Source organism: Trichosurus vulpecula, chromosome 3, assembly GCF_011100635.1.
Source record: "Trichosurus vulpecula isolate mTriVul1 chromosome 3, mTriVul1.pri, whole genome shotgun sequence".
Classification (NCBI taxonomy): Eukaryota; Metazoa; Chordata; class Mammalia; order Diprotodontia; family Phalangeridae; genus Trichosurus; species Trichosurus vulpecula.
In genome coordinates this window covers 270,950,015-270,973,533 of record NC_050575.1, presented here as the reverse complement: position 1 = coordinate 270,973,533, position 23,519 = coordinate 270,950,015, and the positions used below count along the sequence as shown (strand labels likewise).

Here is a 23,519-nt window from a genome sequence, read left to right as displayed (position 1 = left end):
AAACAAGGTTAGTCTGGCAAAACCTGTTCTTGATAAAGGCATACCGAACTCCTTGTTATCAAAGTCTCCTTTTTGAGATGTTCACTAATCCACCTTTTAACATGCTCCATTATTTTGTCAGGAGTAGAAATTAAGCTCACTAGCTTATAGTGTGCAGGTGCTATTCTTTTCTTTTTTTAAAAAGTTGGGACGTAGGTGTCCTCCACTTTTGTGGCACCTTTTTTGCTATGGGAAAATGAGTCACAAAGACTTGGCAATCACATCTGCCAGCTCTTTCTATATCCTGGGTGGCAGGTCATTGGGGCCTGGTGACCTGAACTTATCAACAACAGTGAGGTGCTCTTTTATCATTTACTTATTTACCTGGGGCTTCTAACTCAGTCATTTTGTTCTTTTTTTCCAGTTCAAAGATCATACCCCTGAGCAGAAAAACAGAAATAAATAAGAGTTGAGAAGTTCTGAATTCTCTCATTTATCATTGTTCCATCCACTATCATCAGCAGTTCCTATCCTTTTCTTAATCCTCATTTCCTCAAGAGAGCCAAAATAAAAAATCCATTTTGTTGTCCCGAGACTTCCTTTACCAGCCTCAGCTCATTATGAGTTTTATCTTTCCTAACACTACATTCTTGTAGGTTCAAACTATACTTTCATATCCACTTCTCATTCTCTTTCCTTGCATTTTCTGTACTTTCTTTCTGAAATATAAGTTGGCTGATCAGTTTCCTGTTCATCTCTTTAGATTCCCTCTTTTCTTCCTTATGAGAATGGTTTCTCTTTACATCTGTAAAATTCCTTTGTTGAGAGCTCATGCTTCGTGGTTTGGTTTTATCTGTAAAATTTTAGGCCATGAGATCCCACTTATCCTTTTGCTGAACTTCTCAAATCTGCTCTCCCTCAAACTAGGATGCATGTGAAACTCTACTGCAAATTCTAAAATGGGGTCATCACTTCCTTCACAAACTTTCCAACATTTCTAATTCAACAATCAATTTCTTATCGTGGGTCAGAGCTGGCTCTGCTATTCCCTTCAATGTTTCAGTGACTTTATCATACACCATCAAGTTGGCCACTGAAGCAGTCTTTCTTACCCAGAAAAGCTTCTTGCTAGCTCCCCCAACAGCAAGCCTTTGATGTTACTTTCTTAAAGAGAATCCAGAACCCTCAGCAGCTGAAATAGTAGTAGTTCAAAGTAGTTCAAAGCCAATTACAATTATACTAACTGGCAGTTAAAAATTCATTTACTGATGAAAAACCAAATCTCCTTTCTAATAAAAACACATGCAAAAAAACCCCCAAAAAGCTACTACCACCAAATCCTCTATATGAATAACTTTTATGTTCAAAATAGGAGGTATTCATAATGAATTCTATTCTCATTAATATCTGGTTATTACAGATGAAATATTATTCATATTTAAAGTTTTTTTATTGCTAGTGGCAATCTACTTTGTATTTGACTTTCTAACATGGCAATCAAACATATTAGATATAAGGAAAATCAATTATTTACAAAGGCAAATATTTTTTCCATACTGAAATTAAATTTTTTAAATTTCTTTGAGATCATAGATAACACATTGCTTATACGCTCATAGACTATTAAGAACTGAGAGCTTTAAGAACTTTTAGTTCAACCAAGATACTAGAATTTGCTGAAATCACCACACTTATATTCTGATATAAATATGAGTTATTACATACAGGATTCCTGTGCAGCTGTGTTGAAAACAGCTTAATGGGGAAGCACAGGGACTTTTGACTTACCCTGTATTTTGTGATGAAGGAAAATAGTCATCAGATGAATGTTTAAGACTTTCACAGTTCTTTTATGGTAAGTTCAACAATACTTAAGAAAAGTATTTCTTCATTTACTAATGGTTTCACATGAACAATACTTATATGTATTGTCTAGAATATAAATGAACTTACCTTAAAACCACTGTGAAAGCCTCCAAACTCCTACTCATTCATCAGCTGATGAGTACTTGTTTTGTAAAAATTAATCTGGACTTTTTTCTGTGAAATGATAATAGCAATTCATTTAAGACATACCAAAATAACTATGGAAGAAAGATAAAAACAATGCAAAAAGTTTCTAAAACCAATCTGAAGAGCTAGATAAAATATATATCCACTATTTTATCTAAAAATATCAATACTATAGTTAATCTTCAACATAAGCCTTGATATACCTAGGAATAATATGAAACCTCCAAAGCTTATGGTGGTAAATGTAATAATCTGTCATTTCGCTAGTTTGAATTAGCTTCCTGAAAACAGGGCATAACCTGTCTACTATAACTTGATAGCTAAGTATTAGAGAATTTCCTCAGGCTTTCACAGAAGTTAAGAACTTTCCCATGGACACATAGCTGTTAAATATCATAGGTGAAATCAGAATCTGGGTCTTCCTTCACTAGAAGAGGATGGAATGAAGTATTCTATCCATTTCATCAAGAGGACTCTCAGAAGGTACTATACGTATACTATGCTAAATAAGGTCATAAGGTACTACACTATGCTGAATAAAAATGAAAAGAACCTCTAAAGCCATCTCAAATGAAGACAAATAGTAACTAAAAGATAGTCAACAAACATGATCCCTTCAAATAAAATAATATATTCAAGTTCACAATTAAAGCTCTTGGAAATTTTAAAAGTATTATGCAAAGGTTCTAATTCATTTATTTTGTTGGGAAAGTGAGGTTGCAGGTGGATATGGGGTGGATAGGAGACACTCGTACTGTATTTTGAGAACATTTATTGTGTTTTTAAAAAGTTTTTACTATTCTTAACCATGCTACAAATTACCAATTCAAGGATCACAGTATCATAGTATATTTAGTACTGGAAGAGACTTTAGAGATCATCTAAACTAACCCCTTCAAATGAGACCTAGAAAGGGGAACTGACTCATCCAGGAAAAGTAGTTTATAAAAAAACAACAGATTCAAACCCAAGTTTTCTGACTCAAAAACTTTTTTTGCACTAAACCAGGGCTTCTTAAATTTTTTCCACTTTCGACCCCTTTTTGCGTTTCAGCAGTGTCTGTTGGCATTGTGTGGCATGATGGCTGCACAGTTCAAAGTGTGCATGCTTTGTGTTCAGAACCAAGGCTATAGTGAAGTTGAGCAATGCAACACAGGCAAGTGCTACTAGAAACACCTCAGATTCATCACACGTTTGATTTTTAATTAATTTTTGGTCGTTGTGCATTCAGAAACCTTTCACTGTTGCCAAATTTTTCGCAAGCCCATACAGTGTTGTAACCCACAGTTTAAGACGCACTGCACTAAACCAGGATTGAAGAGTGACTGCTAACTTTCAAGTCAGAGGGTACAAAAGAATCATAATATGTGCTGGGCATACAAATACAAAGAATGAAACAATCCCTCCTCACAAGCTTACATTCTAATGGGGAAGCTTACATTCTAATGGGTGGCAATTAAGTCTGCGTACTAACAAAACACAGTCTACATACCAACTTGCGCACATGTACCCCAGACTCTTCTAGATTTTTTAAAAACTGTATGAAAACTAAAAACAGTTGTAAGGCACCAATATTTCCCTGAGTTTAGAAATCTTCTACTTTCAAGGCAATAAAGTTCTACATTCAGAAAAGATATACATAATGAGTGCAATGAAGACTTGGTGAACACTTTTCCCTACAAAGAGGGAAATGTAAGAGGCAGTAAGGTAGAGTTAAAAAAAGTCCAATAAGTGAAGTCAGTAGTCCTAAGTTTTAAGCCTCAGCTTTACCCACTTGGCTGCTGTGATTTCTCAGGCAAGAGAGTAAGTCACATCTCAGCCTCAGTTTCAACTATAAATAGGAATAATACCTACTTCTTCCTACCTCAGTGGTTGTGGTAAGGTTCAAATGAGATAATCTATTTTAAAGTGCTTTAAAAATTGTAAAAGGGCTAATTAAGTCTAAGTGTTATTATTAATCCTTAAATTGCCTGCAATTTCCCAGGTTCCAAACTAGTGGTCTGCTGCTTAAGTAAAAAATTTGTTATATTAAAAACTGCATATCAAAATCACGAGTTCAATTCAACAAACATCTATAAAGTGCCTTTGTGCCAGAACAAAGGTAAAAGGTGGTGAGGGACATGAAGACAAGAGTGAAACTGTCCCTGTCCCCTGAAGGCTACTGCATTCTATCAGAGGTGAGAGACAGAACAAAACACGGATAAATAATTAATAAGCATATACAAAATACTGAAGTAATTGCTAGCTACAGAGAACACATATAGATTCATTTCTTTTTTATAAAGCCATCATTTGTTATTTCTCAATCAATTTCTGAAAGGCTAAGCAAAATAAAAAGGATTCTAATGTTTCAGTCTTAGTTCAATTATCATGAGGCTATACAAAACAAAATATAACAAATTAAAGATTACTTTAAAAGAATGTCCCTTACCTTGTAAATCTTCCATCACCTCAAACATTCCTGGAAAGTTAACTTGAATTTCATCAGTATCCTATTAAAAAAAAAAGGAGAAAATATCATTTTTGACCTTTAAGAGAATTTCCTTAACTTTTGAAGGAACTGAGAGGTCATTTTATAAGATCACCTACCTACTGCAAAAAACCCCTCTACAAATGGTAAGTGGTCATTCGACCTCCACTAAAACATTTCAAGAAACAGGGAACTAACGGACTTTTAAAAAGAAGCCAATTTCATTTGGCAATAGCTCCATTAAGTAGCTTTTCCTTCCTTATACTGGGCCAAATTTGACGCTTTTCAAATACATGAAGATAGCTGTCACATGCCCCCTCAAGCTTTACTCTTCTGAGCTGTTCTCCATCTCTAGCCCTTATGCTCTCTGCCCCTCTCCACCATCCTCACCCTGCACCTCCCCCCCACCATCCTCCCTCAGCCCTCCTCACCACTGCCTTTTACTTTCCTTCAATGATCAGCTGAGTTATCACTTCCTATAGGAAATGTTTTCAGATACTCTAGTTCTTGGTGCTCTCTCCTTTCTGAAGTCATCTTACATGCACCTAAGGAGCTATCTTTTGGGGGTTTTTGCCTTTGTATGGTCATGGCATAACAAACAGTAGATTACTAAGTGCCTGCTGAAGTGAATTATTGAGCTCCATTTCCATAACTTCTTCAATTCCATCAAAAACTGATATGGTTTCTAGACCTTTCACCAATCTTTGTTGCCCTCCTCTGGATACAATACAGCTTGTCAATCAGTTGCCAACTGTTGCTAAATCTACTTCCTCAATAGTTTTCTCACCAGTCTCCTCTATACTCATAATACAAACACCCTAGTTCAGGCTTTCATCATCTTTCCTCTGGATTATTATAAAAACTTCTTAATTTGTTTTCCTATATCCAATCTCTCTTCTCTCTAATGGATCTTCCATAAAGCTGTAAATAAATATTCCTAAAGCAGAGATCTAACCAATGTCTCATCCTTGCTCAAGAATCTTCAGTAATTCCCTGATACCTCTAGAATTAGAAACTTCTCTTTCTGGCATTTAACATCCTTTGCAATCTGGTTCTAGACTATTTCCCCAGGCCAACTAAGTATTTTACATAACTCCACCCCACTCAACTCTACTTTAGCAAAATTAGTCAATTTTCTATTTCATATCCATGTCACTCCATCTTCTGCCTAAATGCCTTTGCCTAGGTAGTGCCTTCAGGCCAGGAATGCTCTCTTCCTTCACCTTCACTTCTTAGAACTCCTGGCTTAAGCTCAAACTTCAAGGTTCAACACAAGTAGTACACTCTTTCAAGAAAGCTTTCCTGATCTCCGAGTCTTTTCATTCCTCTCTTAAAACAAAGAAACAAAAAAACCTTGTACATATTCAAGAAGACACTGAATGCCCCCACAAGTAAGCTCCCTAAAGACAGTCTTTCACTTTCATATCTGTATCTCCAGTGCCTAACATATTGTACACACTTAATAAATGATCACTGGCTAATTGTCAATGTCCCTCTCCAAATGTCATGCCTGAGAGAGGATGTCCAAATCACTGACTTCTCTTAAGTGCCTTTAATGATTCTGGCCTTTGTTGGAATGGGGCAGATAAAGTGGGTTCTTTTTGTCTTGGAGTATTTCTCAGCACTGAGACAATTGGGAGTCACTGCTTTGTATATGATGTGATTCTGGGGATGGAGAACTTTCCCAGACCCAGCCTGGGTGAGGTCAGAGCCCTCAGGGCTCCAAACTGGATACAATTGAGGAGAGCTTGGCATTTGATTTTTGGGACACACTCATGGAAGGAGTGTTGAGACTCTGGGCAAGCTGCAAACTGCCCCCCAGCTTTGCAACCCAGATGTTGGTACTGATAACTATGTATTGTGATTTGAATCAGACAAGGTCTGTCTGTTGATGTTGATGTTTGTAATTTCTGTTTGTATTTGCCTTGAAGTTCAGGGGGCTGATCTTTTCCCCCTGAACTGTGAATGATACTTGTATGTTTGATTAAACTGAGATTGTTAACCCCTTAAAGTTACTTTCCTTGGTAAAGCAGATCAAAGAACCTGTGTTGGCAGCTTTCTGAGTGCTGGCTGTTGGGGGATCTTACACCCCCACAGCAGCTGCTAGCAAGATTGTTACAACATTAGAGAAGGAGGAGCAGCCACTCATCCCATATTCCTGGTGTGGAATCACTGAAAATAATCAGAAAGGAAGGAGTACAGAAAAGGGAAGAAAGGAGAGGAAAGGAATGAGAGAAAAAGAGAGGGCGAGAGAGGAAGAGGCCAGGGAAAGAGAAAGCTTTTGGATTAAGTTTAGAGATCAAGCAGTAAACAAAAACTGACTAGCTGGGAACCTGTGAACCTTGGATACACATGATGAACATCAGTTATTGAACTGAACTGTAATAATGAGGGGATTTCCCTCAGGGACTAAAAAGTTGAATATGGAAGAAGTCCTAAACTATAGGGCATTTTAATTCAAATTTCTTCTATCTCATGATGACAGCCTTCTAACAGGACTACTCACTTCAATTCTTTCCTTTCCAATCCATCCTTCATATAAATGTCAGAAACTGACTTTTGAAAACATTGTATATGCAAAGCATATATACTGTTCTATGTACTGAATGTAAAAATTATTATAATATAGAACCTGAACAATCTTAATCAGGATTTTGTCCTGGGTCCTCTTTTCTTCTCCCTCTACAGTATTTCACTTGGTGAAGTAATCAGCTCCCACAGCCTTAATTATCATCTCTATGCAGAGGATTCCCAAATCTACCTATCCTGCCCTAAGTTTTCCACTGACCTCCAGTCTCACATTTCTAACTACCTTTCAGACATCTCAAACTGGCTGTCCAGTAGATATTTTAAACTCAACATGTCCAAAACCAAATTCATTATCTTTCTCCCTAAACCCTCCCTACCCAGCATCTTCCTAGAAACTCAGGTTCAAAAGCTAGGAGTTATCTTCAACTCCTCATTATCTCTCACCACTTCCAATCTATTGGCAACTCTGCAACTTCAACTCTGCAACATCTGGACTACAGCAACAGCCTATTGGTGAATCTGCATGGTTCAAGTCTTTTCTCCAATCCAGCCTTCATTCAGACACAAAAGTGACTTTCCTATAGCACAGGTTTGAGCATGTCACCCCTCAACTTACTAAATTCCACTGGTTTCCAATCACCCCTACGATCAAATATAAAATGCTCTGTTTTGTATTTAAAGCGCTTTATATCCCTTCCAGTCTTCTTACACCTTACTGCTCTACATGTATCCTTCAATACAGTTACACTGGCTTTCTAGCTATTGAAACTCCATCTCCATGCTCCAGGCATTTTCTCTGACTGTCTCCCATACCTGATATGTTCTTGCTCTCATCTTCACCTGGCTTCCTTTAAGTCCCAACTAAAATCCCATCTTCCATAGGAAGCCTTTCTGAATTCCTCTTAGTTGTAGTGCCTTACCTCTGTCAATTATTTCCATAAACAGGAAATAAGGTATATTATATCTATAGCTTGTATAAAGTACATTTATATAGCTGTATTGCTTGTTTGTACATATTTGTTTCCTTGTTGCCTCCCCCATTTGGCTGTGAGTTCCTTGGGGGCAGGGACTGTCTTTTGCTTCTTTTTATATCCCCAGTGCTTAGTGGAGTGCCTGGCACTTAATAAATTTTTACTGACTGCTGACTATTATTCACACCAGTCATGTTACTTTCTCTACACAAAAAACTTCAGTAGCACTTTACTGATAAAGAAAAGTTGAAACTCTACCAGGCATTTAAGAACTTCTACAATCTGGTATAATTGTACTTTTACAGGCTTATCTGTAACTCTTCTCTATGCTCTAGCTAAACTGGGCTAGTCTTTGATCCCTAACATATCTCTCTGTGCTCTGCTCAGTAGGGCTTTCCCCCCATTCCTGGAATTCATCATCTTTTCTGAAAGAGGGACAGCTGCATTTATGCTGTTTTTTAAAAGTGAATTACCTAGGCTAGATTAAAAATTAAATCCTTAGAGCTCAATTAAGTGATAATAATAGGAGGTTTTTACTGAAAATTGTGGCACTTGGAATTTGAATAACAACATCAGTATTTTCCAATAGTCCTTCAAAATCAAGAAAAATTTTTAGCTGTTTCTGAGTTGCACAAGTAAAGGTTACTTGATTCTTGCTCTTAATAGTTACCACAGTCAGTGTGTTAAAACCAGCTCTTCCCAGCAGATGGCCCAGATCACTGACAGCAGTGAAAGGAGAAATGTGTGGAGAAAATCCTCCTTCTCTTTCCAGTTCTGCTAATTGTAAAGAACATCGAAGCTCAAAGAGTGTATCCCCTCCAAACATTGCGCCAATAAAAACTCCATCTGGTTTTAAAACATAATGAATCTGTAAGACGACAAAAATCTGTTCAGAATAAGCACTAATCCCAAAATTAATTCTACTTACACTTTTAGATTGATTTAGAGGGCAAGTACAGTAAATTTATTTATGCATGCAACAATCTAATATCTCATAATTATCACTCCCATATGGAATATTGGCAAATACATTTAAATGATCTGATGTTCTAATCAATAACTTCTACATGTAAATGACAACTACTGCTATGCAATTCGTTCATTCCGCCATCACATAGCTAGGAGTAGACATTTGTACATTTAAACACTGCATAATCTGAAACATAAATGAGGATACCTCTATCTTTTAACTGAAAAGAAGATCTCTCACTGATTATTTTCCTGCCTTTAGAACTAATTTCCAATTAATAACTCTAGCAGATCAATATCAGAAGTGAACTGGATAACCATATTCTTACTCATATAGTTCAAGCCATATTCTGGAATGTGGTAAAGTATTTGGTAATACTTTGATCTTGATAAGGAAAGGAGATTCTACTTTAAGATAGGGCTCATAAAATCAACTTCCTAGTTAAGATAACTTGAATTTAACATTTTAAAATACTAAAAAGCAATATTCAGAGCACATCAAATATATACTCCACTGGCTCTTGACAATTGCCTTTTTACAGTCACCTTTTTTTTGGCTCTGCCTCTTTCTTCCCGTTAAATGAAGTTACTCTTAAGATTTGCTCTATTTTTTTTTTCTTCTTGTACACTTTCTTAGACACTTGAGCCACATTCAGAGTATAACAGTAATTTCACATTACACAGTGCTTTATAAAACAATGAAGTTTCCAAAAAACCTTGTGAGGTTAAGCAGTACAAGTAAGTGACCTGCCCAAAGCCAAAGTGCTAATAAGGGATGTAGCTGGGACAGGAAGCTAGACTGTCTGACTCCAAATCCAATGCTTCCCTACCACATAATGTTGTACAAGGCTCCCAAGTCTGTTTTGTCAGCCTATATCTTTCTTCCAAGCTCTAGTTCCACAGCTTTAACTACCTGCTAAGTGTTTCCATCAACTATCCCCTCAAACACTGGGCCAGAGAGAGCTCCAACTAGGGACCTGGCTGTGATCATGCAGGAGAATAGCTGCAGGGCCAGCAGAAGTTTAGCATGTTGTTCACCCCCATGGCCCTAAGCACATGTTGGCCCCAGGGCTCCCTGCAACTCAGACATGACTCTGTGGGTGCTGTAGGGCACTGCATCAACACCTACAATTCTTCCAAGGGCACTGACAACATGAAGAACAATGGCCATATGCTGGGGGAGGATCTTTTGGAGCTGCAAGATGGCATCTTCTGCTACACAGTGGGCTACATCGGCATTGCCTGTCCCTACTACTCATCTATGCTCAAGATGAAACACCAGGCCCTCATCTTTCTTTGGAGTCCAGTCCAGCTTCTCCCTATACCAGAAGTTCTAGATTCAAGTATATAGCTTTCGAAAACCTGATGATTCTTATCACCTTTGTTCCACTGGCTATCATGCTTGTCTATGCTCTCCAGGTGGGATCCTTGGCCATCCTGCCACTGGTCTATCATTCACTTAGCTCTCAGCTCCAAGGTCAACCTTCAACACCAGGGAGATGGATCTGGACAGAGAGCCTGGTGAGTCTCACTGTTCTCAATGGTCCCACTTTCCCCTACATATTCTACAGTACCTTCTTCTTCTGGCCCTACCTAACCTTTAGCATCCTGGCCACATGCTACATAACCACAATGCTGCTGTCCTAGTGCACCATTCTCATGACTCTTTCATATAAGACACAGTTCAGGAGTCAGATCTTCAACAAGCTGCTGCAGAAGACTGACAAGCTCAGCACCTTTCTGGGGCTTTTCTAAATCTTTGACATCCCCTTGGCAAAAGTAGGCCCTCTACCCAAACTCTAAAGGGGACAAGAGGTTCTGTTCCCCTGCTGCCCTCCCCAGACCCTTGCATCCTTTTTTAGTAGGATGTCGTTCCCTTGCTCGGTGATGAAATCAGAGTATCTGAGAATAGACTAGGATTTGAGGAACTTTCATCTTTTGTGGATAACAGACTCCTATTATGACATCCATGTTTTCCTGCTGTTTAAGTGTGATTTTCTTCAAATGCACATTCACAGATAGGCTGGCTGCATAATTAGAATACTATACACAGTTTCCACTAGAGGGCAGTGTCAGGTCATTTTAAAAACTGAGCTTCCCCTCCTTCCGAACAAAAAACAAAAACAAAACTTGGCATCTTTCCCCAAAGTCATCTCTCCATCCTGGCTTCTCCATTTCTGTTAACTACCATATTTCTCTTTACAGTATCTGTTAATTACCATCACATAGTAGAAAGAGTACCATGGTGTCCTGACTTCCAATCCCAGGTTTATTACTACCTATTCATTTGACAGGAGGAAAGTCTCAACCATTCCTGCTCCTTTTTATTTCACAACACTACTCTCTCTTGGTTCTCCTACTGATATGACCATTCCTTCTAAGTCTCCTGCAGGCTTATCATCCACATCCTGTCCCCAAAGCACAGGTGGCTCTGTGCTGCTTCCTCTTCTCTTTATACTCTCACTTGATCTCATCAGTTCCCACTGGTTTAACTATCTATAAGCTCTCTGCAAATATCTCCCAGGTTAGCCCTAGTCTCCCTTGAGTTCCAGGACTATATCATCAACTGCCTACTGAATATTTTGAAAAGGATGTCCCATGAATATCTCAAACTCAACATGTCCAAAACAACTCATTTCATTCCCCACAAACCTCCTGGTTTCCATTAAGGGCTCCGTCATCCTTCCAAAAATCCAGATCGACTCCTTACTCTCTCATCCTACAAAAATCCAATCGATTGCCCAGTCTCTCAGATCCATCTATTCCACTCTATAATCATGGCCATGACAACAGTTCAGTCCTTTATCACTTCTCACTTGAACGTGCAATGACTTCCTAATTGGCTGCTCTGCCTCATTTCCTACTCCAATTCACCCTCTACACAGTTGCCAAAATGATTTTTCTGTGCTTCAAGTACAGGTCTGACCATGTCATTCTCCTACTGAACAAACTCCAGTTGTTTCCTATTGCCCATATGGTCAAATACAAATTTCTATACTTGGCATTAAAAGTCTTTCACAACCTGCCTTTGATTTCCCTTTGCAGCTTTATCACACATGATTCCTTTCATGAATCAGCCACACTCACCTTCTTCAGTTCTTCTCCCAGAATACTCCTTCTCCTCTAACTTCTTAGAGGTCCTCACTTCATCCAAAGCTCAGTTTAAGTCTCAGCTACTAGTGCTTTCTCCCACAAAATCATCTGGTATTTACTTTGTATATACTTCTACATGCATGTGTCATCTCACCAGAGTGAACAAAAACTGCTGGAGGGGAATAACTATTTAATTTTTGTCTCTGTACCTCCACACCAAAGCACAGTGTCTAGATCTAGCAACTGTTAAATAAATTCTGACTCGCTAAAAATGATGACTTTTTTAAAAGCCTGTACATTATGATGCCAAGGTACAATGTCATTATAATGTCAAGAAATCATAAATGAAAAATGCCCAAGGCTTTTAGAACTGGGAATAAAGTAAAGACAGAAGCTACTAATTACTTCAGGAAAGGAACCCAAAAAGGAAGAATTCCAGGAATATTATAGCAAAAAATCCAAAGGTCCCAATGCCACACCACGCAGTCTACTGTTGGCCTTTCAGTTAAGTTATACTCTAACTGCTAACAAAGGCTGGAATCAGGTGTCACTGGAAATATTCCTACCCACCACCTACCCCTAGAATTCAGCACTTCTTAACCTGTGGGTCACAACTCCACATTTAAGAAGTGCTGAAGGGGTAGAGAGTGGAAAAATTTTAAGAAGCCCTACGTATATTCCGTAGGGTGGGATCCGTGCTCTGCAATGACCAGTGAATAATAGCACTTTCAAGGGAGAATGCAGTTTGCAAAGGGCAAGTGGGTATGGATGAGTTGTGATCTACAGACCTGTTTATGTTACCTTTCTGCCCAAATCCACATCTTTCTAACTTCCCTGTTAGTTACCCAACTTCACAGATCTTTTCATTTTTTCCTACACAATATCTATGGCATATCCCTTTCTCTCTGTTCCCATAGATACCAACCAAATTCAGGTCCTTATCATCTTTTAGACTATTAACACAGCCCCTTAATTGACCCTTCGGCCTCAACTCTCCCCTCTTTAATTCATCTTCCACAGTCTGCAAAGTGATTTTCCTCAGGTGCAGCCTAGATTATGTCAGATCAAGTACTCAATAAACACTGCTGGCTCACTATGGATTCTAGGATCAAATAATTTCATCTTTATTTCATCCCTTTTTAATTTCTAATTTTCTAATGTATATAATTCACAGAATCAAAGAATTTTACAGTAAGAAGTTACATGGTCCAAACCATGTATCACCAAACAGAATCCTTACTACAATATACTCAACAAGTGATCACCCAGTTTTTGTCAAGTCCACCAAGGAGGGAGAACCCATTACCTCTCAAAGAAGTCCATTCTACTGTGGGATAACTCTAATGGTTTGAAAATTTTCCTCACATCTAGCCTAAATTGCCTCTTTGCAATTTCCATCTATTGTTTCTTGTTCTGTCCTCTTGACCCTAACAGGACAAGTCTGATCCCTTTTCCATATAAGAGCCTTTCAAATACTTGGAAGAGCGCTGTCATGTTCTTCCCCAGCCTCAAGTCTTCTCTTCTCCAGGTTAAACATGCCCAGTGCTTTCAACCTACCATCATATGACTTGGACCCTCCTCTGGACATTCTCTACCTTATCAATGGTGTTCTTAAACCACAGCATCCAGAACCAATACAATACTTCCAAAGACAAGATGTGTCTAGAGAAAAGTATAATAGGAGCATCACCTCTCTTATTGATAGAATATAGGCATATAGGAATATAGGAGAATATAGAAGAATATTTCTCCTAATGAAGAAGTTGTAACTCTCTTAATTAGCTTTATTGGCTGTCACAACATACTACTGACATATTGACCCTGGAGTACACTACAACCCCCAGTTATTTTTAAGAATATTTGCTGTGTAACCCCATCTAATATTTATATCACAGCATTTAGGGTTTAATAAAAGCTTGTTGACTGATTGTTGTGAAGTTAATTTTATAATTGCAATGGCCAATACACTGGTCCATTTTTATCACTTGTAAATAAATAAATACAGATGCATTGGGGATGCATGCACACTTTTTTTTAACTGACAGAAATGTGCGATAAAAAAAATTTGGAGAACATGACTTCTACCACTAGTTTGCCAAGTAATCATTTAACTGATTTATAATATTTCTTGTACTTCTGTCTCATAGCTGTATAACTTTTTACATATTTATGTTTTATCTCCTTAAGTTTTTAATCTTAAGAACTTCTTTTATATTTCTCAGTATCCCTCAGACCATCTATTAAAATACCATGCACATAGCTCAATAAGTATTTATTGATTTTAATTCTAAGATAACACTCCATGTTTGATCTATAAGCAAATTTTAAACAAAATTAGTTAAGAGTTTGTGTAGCTATATTAATTTCTTAAAACTTGTAATGACTATAGTATATTTAATGATGGGCCCATAATAGTATTATTAAATTATAATAAAAAGATGTATCAATATTTTTTCTCACCTGTTTAAATGCTCTAGGAAGGTCATTCACCCAATGCAAACTGAAATATAAAAACATTATCTGTTACATTTTAATGCAAAAAAAATGTTAATCTTGATGTATAGTGCCTTAAAACTAGGGTGCTCTAAGTCTACTGGGGGCTCTCATACTTTTTAAGGGGCATAGGGACAACTTTCAAATTTTCAATTACTTAAAACTCTATCCTAGTAATTCTCATCACTTTATTTGAAAGAAAACCTATGTTCTAGTCCCATTTCTGCTAGTGACTAGGTATGGGACCCGTAAGCAAACAATTTCAACTCCCTAGACTTCATTTCTTCATCTGTAGAATGAGGGACTTAGATGAGATGATCTCTACGGTCCTTTTTAACTATAAAATTCTATTCTGTACAACATCCATCTGTTAGGAAGAAATTCAGTCTACTAGTTTTACTTGCAATTTAAACCATCTAAATGGGAAGCAGTATGGCACAAGGGAAATAGCAATAGATTTGGATTCAGAGGGCTCATTTATCAAATAAGGAGAATTAGATTATACAATATCTAAAGTTCCTTCCAAATTTAAATCTAGTGACTTAATGTCCTGTTTCTCTATTAGCCAAAATAGGAAAATTAACTCCCAATGCTACCACTGCTAACACTTAGCTTAAACAGCAAGGGCTCTACTATTACCCAAGTCCTTGTTATCAAAAATTGTAAAAACAAGGACTTATTTACAAGTTCAAATGCTTTAGCTATAACAATGAATTACATTTCAGTTCTAAAAATACTCTCCACTTGATCAATGTCTTTCAAATAGGTGTTGACAGTTGAAAACTATAATTGATTAGCAGATCTAAACATTCTAAAGCAAAGGCAAAACACAATTTTAAAAAAATTACTGCTAAGTGTGATAACTCAGTGACTTTAAATAATTTGCTACTCCTTTAAAAATGTCAGAAATAACATAAAATATTACATAAAATTTAAGTCTACCTCATGTTGGACACTGTCCAATATTTAAATCAGAAACTGACAGAATATAGCAAAGATTTTAACAAATACTATACGTTGTCATTTTTGTGTTCTATTCTGAATGTCCTTAGGTAATCAGTCATCTAGGTAGGCATAGCTATGCTGGTAAAAATGCTATGGCTCACCTACATGGAAAAAAAAATACATATGACTAGTGAACACACATAAAGAAATTGCAATAATCAGCTACTAAATTAGAGAATCTGAGATTAAAAGACCCACAGTGTTTGAGGTGAGAATCAGAAGGCAGAAGGGATATCATAGCACAAGGGGGAAAATGGTTCTAGAGGAAAGGTGTAGACAAAAAGAGCTAGTTATGGAAAAGCTGGACTACCCAACGTGTTGCACGAATAGATCTTTTTTTTTTTTTAAACTATTTTAACCAAAGTCAAATTGTTTTGAGAATTAGGTCTGGCACTAGTAGATCCCTTCATTTCTATGTCTTTTTATTATTTCCTTCAACATTTTATTTTTGCCTCCACATGAATTTTATTATTTTTTCTAGTTCTTAAATGTAACCATTTGTAGTTTTAATATCATTTTTTATTATAGTGACTCATTTTACACATTCTAATTAATTTTTTTTCTAATTATTTAGGTCTGTCTACTTCCGTAAACAATGTTTTACAGATCTATTTACAAAATTTTTCTATGTATCTTGGCAGATAGGCTCCCAATTATTTTATATATTCTGTAGTTATTCTCTTTTTATCTCTTCCTACTGGGTTCTATTGATATTATGTAGAGATACTGATATGTGTGGATTTACTTTATATCCTACAAATTTTCAAAGTTATTAATTTTTTCAATGAACTGACACAGAGTGAACTATCTGTTCTTCTCTTAAGATTAAACCTTTGTAGCAAATAATTATTGATAGAGAATCAAAAGAAATAAAGTAAAAATGAAATGCCAACCTTAAACTGCTAACAACCAGATCAAATGTATTTTCTTTGAAGGGAAGAAATTCTTCATCAGCTAACAGACGGACAGTAGGTATTTCTGTTTCTAAGGTGTTTTTCTATAATTAAAAAAGTTGAGACTCATTTCACAGAATGCCAATTACTAACACGATCATTATTAAACTGATACCAATATAGTGTTGTGAACTACATACCAAAGCATTTTCTGCAATGTCTGCTTGGAAAAATTTTCCAACAACTTCCTAAAAAAAATAATACAAATTTGGTTAAACTGATAAAAATATTTTTGCCATTGAAATTGCTAAAAAGAATAAAATCATGAATAATGATTTTTCAGCAATAAAAATCTTATCAAGTAAAAATTTCTAAATAAAACAAGTACAGAATAAAGCAAATTCAATTAGTTGTATGAGATAAATTTTAAAATGTATATAATTAATTTTTACTAAAAAGATGGAGAACATCATTGTGGGTAATCACAATCTAAAAAACAAACTTTTCATAGGTGAGCTGAACCAGGCTCAAAGAGAAGGGAAAAGAGAAAGAAAGACATATACATAGACACATACATACACACACCCTAAAATATAAGCTTCTTGAGGGCAGGAAATGTTTTATTTACTGTTTATATCCCCAGCATCTTATATAATGCCTTGTACATAGAAGGTGTATAATAAACATTTGTTAAGCTAAACTGAAGAATCCAGGATGCCCAACACAGTACCTTACTAAGTATTAGTACATATTCAATAATTGTAGTTTGAGTAATGATTCAATTCATTATAATCCATGTCCATTCTGCACTAACAAAAAACAGAACAAATGTAAAAACTGAGTATCTATAATCAATACCCTAGGTTATTCAGTTAGTCAAGCAACTAGCATTTATTAAGTACCTACTCTAGTTTCAATTAGACTATTTCTTGTTGGGAATCATTGGTTAAGTTTGAAATGTACAAAAACTAAAGTGAATTATGGGTAAGGTATTTTTTAAAAGTACATACAATGCAAACACTCACTGTATTACAAATGTAACCATTCAAGAAAACTGATTGTAGAAACACTTGTATTTATGACAAAAAAAAAGAAAGTGAATTATTACTATTAACTTTTGGAAAAAGAACATAAAATTATCATAAATAAAAATGAGTCATTGAGGAAAGAATGGAAAACAGATTCTACCATTTTTATGCTACATATATTTTAACAAACAAAAATTTAAATTTTATACGTACTTTTTATCATTTTATAAGGACTTAGATTTCTACTTTAAAATGTCAAGAATTTCATCATTTCTGAAAGAAAAATCATCACATAAATATACCTTATTTAAATGATGTGCTATATAACCTCTTCCAGAGCCAACATCCAAAGCAAGGGGAAAATCTCTAAGAAAAAAAAAAAGACATTTTCATAGTACCACAACACGTGAAATAGTTTCCAAGTTCCAAGTTAACATCTTTGTTAACTTTTTTTTTAAACTAGTTACCCCTATTTTTAAGTTTAGTCAGTGTTTGGGAGGCTCCCAAGGAAAAGTGGAAGAGAGAAGAGGTATTAAGCCTACCAAGCTGAAGGTCTACAGAGCTCTTGTGCTGACCTCATTGTTGTATGCTTATGAAACCTGGACAGTCTATCAGAGCCATGGCAGGAAACTGAATTACTTCCATTTGAATTGTCTTAGGAAGATTCTGAGCTCACCTCGCAAAATAAGGTATACTGAGGTCCTTTCTCAAGCTAGACCACCAAGCATTCAAACTCTACTACAGAAAGTGCAGCTCTGATGGGCTGGACACATTGTTCAAATGCCAAAAATATGTTTGCCTAAAAGACTTTTTTACAGAGAACTCACAAGGCGAGGACTCACATGAAGGTCAGAAGAAGTGATTCAAGGGCACTCTCAAAGTCTCTCTAAAGAACTTTGGAATCAAATGTAAGACGTGGGAGTCACTGGCAAAGGACCACCGAGCATGGTGTGCCTGCATCAAAGAAGGCACTGTGCTCTATGAGTAAAATAGAATTGCGGTAGCTCAAAAGAAATGTGAGATGTGCAAATTTAGAGACATCCACTCCAAATGTTTATGTGGACTATTTGTACTTCCAAGCTTGTATTGGTTTGATCAGCCACAGTCTAACACACTATACCTTGACTCTAGCATAGTGATGTCATTTGTTTTCTTCAAGAACAATGTACAACCAACCAAACAACCAACATGGGGATTCAATTATTAAATTGCTAAATTTAATTATTTAATTATTAAAGACTCCAAATAAATGATATGGATCCTAAGAACACCACTACCCTAAGAAAATAGCATATTTTGCTTTTAAAATTATATTATGTACAAAGTACTATTCTTATAATATATTGTCCTTTTACACAGAGTAGTTTACTGCTGAAAAAGTGGAAGAATAAGTTCGGTTACATAAAGAAAAAGAATTAAATCAACTAGTAAAGGATATAAGATTTTACTTCTCCATATATACTTTGATGCCTAAAAGGAGCAGGAGAGTTGAAAGTTTAATAAAAACTGCTAAAGTACCCTTGTAAAGAATTATTATTTTCAGATGGAATTTGAGCAGTTTGTGACAGAAAATGCAAATTGTGGTATACCTATAAAGACTAAATCACTTTGTAAAATGTGGAGGGAGTCACTTCATTTGTATGTTAATAGTCTAATGGACTAAAAAAGCAGAAGCTTTTTTATTTATTAAGAAGTGAAGGTATGTGTGAAGATACTAAATTTCAATAACAAAGAATGTTGCTGAGGATCTTTCAAAAAAAATTCAGAGCTGCAGAGGATTATGACCACTAAATCATCTGAATATAACTTAAGACTTAAGAGATTAAAAATGAAAAACAAAAGAAATCAAAAAACTATTTGAAGACTGAAGGATAATTACATAAGGATTGTTTATTTTTTAGGTAATATTTATTGAGATGTTACCCCATAAGCGAAAGGTGAGTTATAGTACCAAGAGCTTCTGTTTTAAGTAACCAGAAATGGTTAGAGAGGTCAAAAGCTGATGAAAGGGAAAGTGAGGAGGTCTCAGCAATGGGGCAAAAATAGTTCTATCCGAAGTAACAAGCAGCAGGTGCAATCAGCTGACAAAGTTTCAACTGCTTAGATTTCAACTACTGCTCTTCATTTCTACCTATTAGTTAAGAGAGGCAAATCCTCCCCCAAGTACCTGCTGCTCTTTGCTGCCCCTCTCTGATCTGAGGGAAAAGCAGAAATGAGAAAGTCAGGTTTGGCAGATACTTTTCTGTATAGAAAAAGATGGTGAAATTTAATTGAATGAAGCAGAATCCTGGTGAGTGAAGAGCTGCATAGGTTTGCTTGCTTGGGCCAAAAAGTCAATCTGGACTGTTTTGCTTTGAGCTCTAGTAGCTCATGATCTAACAGGGGAGACAACATGCAAACAAATATGTACAAACAAGCTATATATAAGAGAAATAGAAAATAACTAACAGAGGGAAGGCACTGGAATTAAGAGGGATTAGGGAAGGATGAGATTTTAGTTGGGACTCAAAGGAAACCAGGGAAGTCAGTAGTCAGCAGAGGGAGAATGCCCCAGGCATGGAACAACCAGAGAAAATGCCTGGAGTATCACATTTGTGGAACAACCAGGAGCCAATGTCACTGGATAAAAGAGTACATGTTAGGGAGAAAGGTGTGACAAGACTGGAAAGGTAGATGGGGCTAAATTATGAAGGGCTTTGAATGCCAAACAGAACATTTTGTATTTGCTCCTGGAGGCTTTAACAGGAAGCCACTGGAGTTAATGGAGTAGAGGAGTGACAGAATCAGACCTTCATTTTAGGAAAATCACATTAGTGGCTGAATGAAGGATGGATTGGAGTGGGAAGAGACTTACATCAGGCAGAACCACCAGCAGGTTACTGCAATAATCAAGGCATGAGGTGATGAGGACCTGCACCAGACTGGTGGCAGTGTCAGAGGAGAGAAGGAACATATTCAAGCAATGTTACAAAGAAGAAATCAATAAGCCTTGCTTGGCATGAGTTTGGCTGTGGGGGTGAGAGACAATAAGGAATCCAGAATGATGCCTAAGCTTTGAACCTGAGGGACTGGGAGGGATGTGTTGCTCTCTGTTGTTGTTTATCCATTCCTGAAGAGGACCATGACATCAGGGAAGTGATGCCATGACATACAAGTGAATTGGATTTAAGTGAGGGAGGGCTGTACAAAGTCAGCAGCCTCACTTTCTCCTCAGGAGCCATCTGGGTCCAGTGGCAAGATACAGATGAGGAAGACTGAAGATAGCTCTGGATGCAGTGAGAGACATTGGCCTTTTAAGCTAGGGTCTTTAACAGGTCTCACTTTGACTGAGGCAGTGCCATTTAGTGATTAAGGCTAAGTAAGAAATGAGACAGAGAATGGCCTATTTTACCTAGTAAAAAAAAATTAATCTGGGAGGGGAAGACTCTCAGGGTTTCTGGCCAAAACAGAAACAATTGCTTTTTACATTCACTCTGAGCCAATCAGGCCCCAAACAATGACAAAGTGGGGCTTGGTCGAGGAACTATTGTTGGCCAAATAATGAGAGCCAGAGTGATTTGGGTTTAAGGGTGGTCCTTAAAAAAGAAGTCTAGCTGCTAAACCCCAAGCTAACTTGCTATGTTTCAGAGATGAAAATTTACATTCCTTTGGGCAGAGCACCCTATGTACCTTATGAGGACAGAGGGAAAGAAGAAAGGAAGGAAGGAAAAGAAAGAAAAAGAAAGGAGCTGTGTTGCCCAACTGGCCAGTAGCAGCTGGGTCCCCAGTGGGGCAATTCCTACTACTACTCACAGAAGTTGTTATTTGTCCTTTGTTCTCGAAAAGGATCATATCATCGGGGGGGGGGGGGGGGGGGGGGGGGGGGGGGGGGGGTGGGGGGGGTGGGGGGGGGTGGGGGGGGGTGGTGGTGATGCAATGACATGCAAATGAAGTGGATTTAAGAGAGGGCTGTGCAAAGTCAACAGTTGCCCTCTATAATAATGAAGAAGGTAGGAGGTGAAGGGTTTAGGGGGAAAAATAATGAGTTCTGTTTTGGACATATTGAGTTCAAGATGTCTACTAGATATCTAGTTTGAGATGCGAGGCAGATGGAGATGTGAGATTGGAGATGAGGGGAGAGTTTGGTGCAAGAAAGTAGATTTGAGAATCATCAGCACAGAGATGGTAATTAAATCCATGGGAGCTGAAGAGATCACCAAGTGAAATAGTATAGAGGGAAAGGAGAGGAAGACCCAGGACAAAACCGTGGGCATGATGTGGAGGAAGAACCAGCAAAGAAAAGAGAGAAGTGGTCATACAGGTGGAGAGACTAGTATCTTGAAAACCTAGGGAGAAAAGAGAGAGGATGATCAATGGTGTCAAAGGCTGCAAAGAGGTCAAGGAGAAGGAAGGTTGAGAAAAGGCCTTTGAATTTGTCAACTAAGAGAACAATGGTAACTGGAGAGAGCAGCTTCAGTGGAATAAGGATGAAAACTATATTGTAAGGAGTTAAGAAGAGATCATGAGGAGAAAAATTGGAGGGACCTATTGCAGGTGGCCTTTTCAAATAGTTTAGTACAAAGGGCAGAAGAGATATAAGATGATAGTTAGGGATGGAAGGATCTACTGAGAGGTTTTTCTGATTGAAGGAACTAAGGATGTTGAGGTTAGAGAAGAGAAAACTTAGCAGACATAATAGCTGTCTTCAAGTATTTGAAGGGCTGTAACGTGAAACAGACTAGACTTGTTTTTTCTGTCCCCAGAGGGAAGGCCTAGAAGCAATAGGCAGAAGTGGCAAAGAGTTAAGTTTAGGCTTGAAATAAGCTAATACTTATTAATTAGAGCTATTAAAAGGTAGACTGAAGGTTGTAGATTGCCCCACACTGGAGTACTTACAAGTGAAAAACTAGATGAACATTTGTTATACCCTTGTTCAGGTAATAAACTGGACTAAAGATACTCTACTATCCCTTTCAACTTTAAAATTCTATGATTTTGTCATGTAATGCAACAGGGGATAAATGGTGGACAGATAGCATGCTCCACTTTTTATCAAAGCAATACGAAGACACTGAAAGCAAGAACTCTAATATATTGGGAGGAATTCTAGAAGGACATAGACAAAAATAGGCAAAATGAGAAGGTGTGGATAAGCTTCAGTCTGCATCACTAGAGGGAGAACTCACAAGAAATGACAGAACATCAAAATAAGATTCTGGCTCAGAGTTGATTCTTTGATAAGTTGACCATTACTTTACCTGGCTATATCATATACACGGTCAGCAACACGACCACCAACCTGAAATAAAAAGCAATGACAAAGATGATCAGACTTTCCTAATAAGAATTCAATTCTGCAAGTTTATTAAGTGCCCACTATGTGCCATGCCCAAAAACAGGTGCAGGGGATACAACAAATAAAATAAAAACAATCCTTGTCCTGGAGGAGCTTATATTCTACTAGAGAGAAAATATATGTATAAAGATAAGTAAATACAAAATCCATAAAAAATAAATTAAACAAATATTTGTAAGGTACCTACTATTGTGCCAGACAAGGTGTTTGGGGATATAAGTATAAAGAAAGAAATGAGTTCTATTTGCAAGAAACTTACAATTTAAGAGACAGTAAATGTATATGTAAATATATTCAACATAATTATAATGTGAATAAATAAATATGCACAAAGTAGTTAAATATAAGGCTGTTCTGGAGAAAGGTCACTAGCAGTTGGGGGTGAAAAGGAAAGGCTTCATGCAAAAGATGGTACCTGAGATGTACCTTAAAGGAAAAAAGGTAAGACTAAGAGGCAAAGGTAAAGAAGGAGTGTATTCCAGGCCCTGGGGACAACCAGCGCTTTCTGGCGTGGGGGGTGGGAAGAGCAATAGGGAGCATTCAGGAATACAGGAGGTGGCACTCAAAATAAGCCTTGAAGAGAGCTAGGGGTTATGAGAGACAGAGGTGAGGTAGAGGGGCATTCCAGGCACTATGGATAGCCTGTGACAAAATACGGAGGAAGAAAATGGAATATCAGCATCTAGGGGGCACAGAGGATACAGTGCTAAGCTTGAGAGTCAGGAAAACCCGAGTTCAAAT

General features: G+C 37.1%; 1 protein-coding gene across 7 annotated transcripts in view; it reads right to left on the bottom strand.

Annotated features, from left to right (window-relative positions):
- NDUFAF5 (NADH:ubiquinone oxidoreductase complex assembly factor 5) overlaps positions 1–23,519 on the bottom strand; it is a 30,933-nt gene that overhangs the window by 5,141 nt on the left and 2,273 nt on the right. The window contains exons 2-11 of one of the 7 annotated variants that reach the window (XR_005009818.1): positions 22,681–22,721; positions 17,746–17,809; positions 16,616–16,663; positions 16,416–16,519; positions 14,485–14,524; positions 8,633–8,830; positions 4,424–4,484; positions 1,933–2,019; positions 1,092–1,171; positions 364–419 (exon numbers count right to left, since the gene is read on the bottom strand). Coding sequence is in view for 4 of the 7 variants with exons in the window: in XM_036748109.1 (XP_036604004.1) it covers positions 4,424–4,484; positions 8,633–8,830; positions 14,485–14,524; positions 16,416–16,519; positions 16,616–16,663; positions 17,746–17,809; positions 22,681–22,721 (556 nt within the window). In the remaining 3 variants the exon portion in view is untranslated. Of the gene's footprint in view, positions 1–363; positions 420–1,091; positions 1,172–1,932; positions 2,020–4,423; positions 4,485–8,632; positions 8,831–14,484; positions 14,525–16,415; positions 16,520–16,615; positions 16,664–17,745; positions 17,810–22,680; positions 22,722–23,519 lie in introns of those variants that run through there. The other 6 variants (XR_005009817.1, XR_005009816.1, XM_036748109.1 and 3 more) reach the window with 6 other exon arrangements.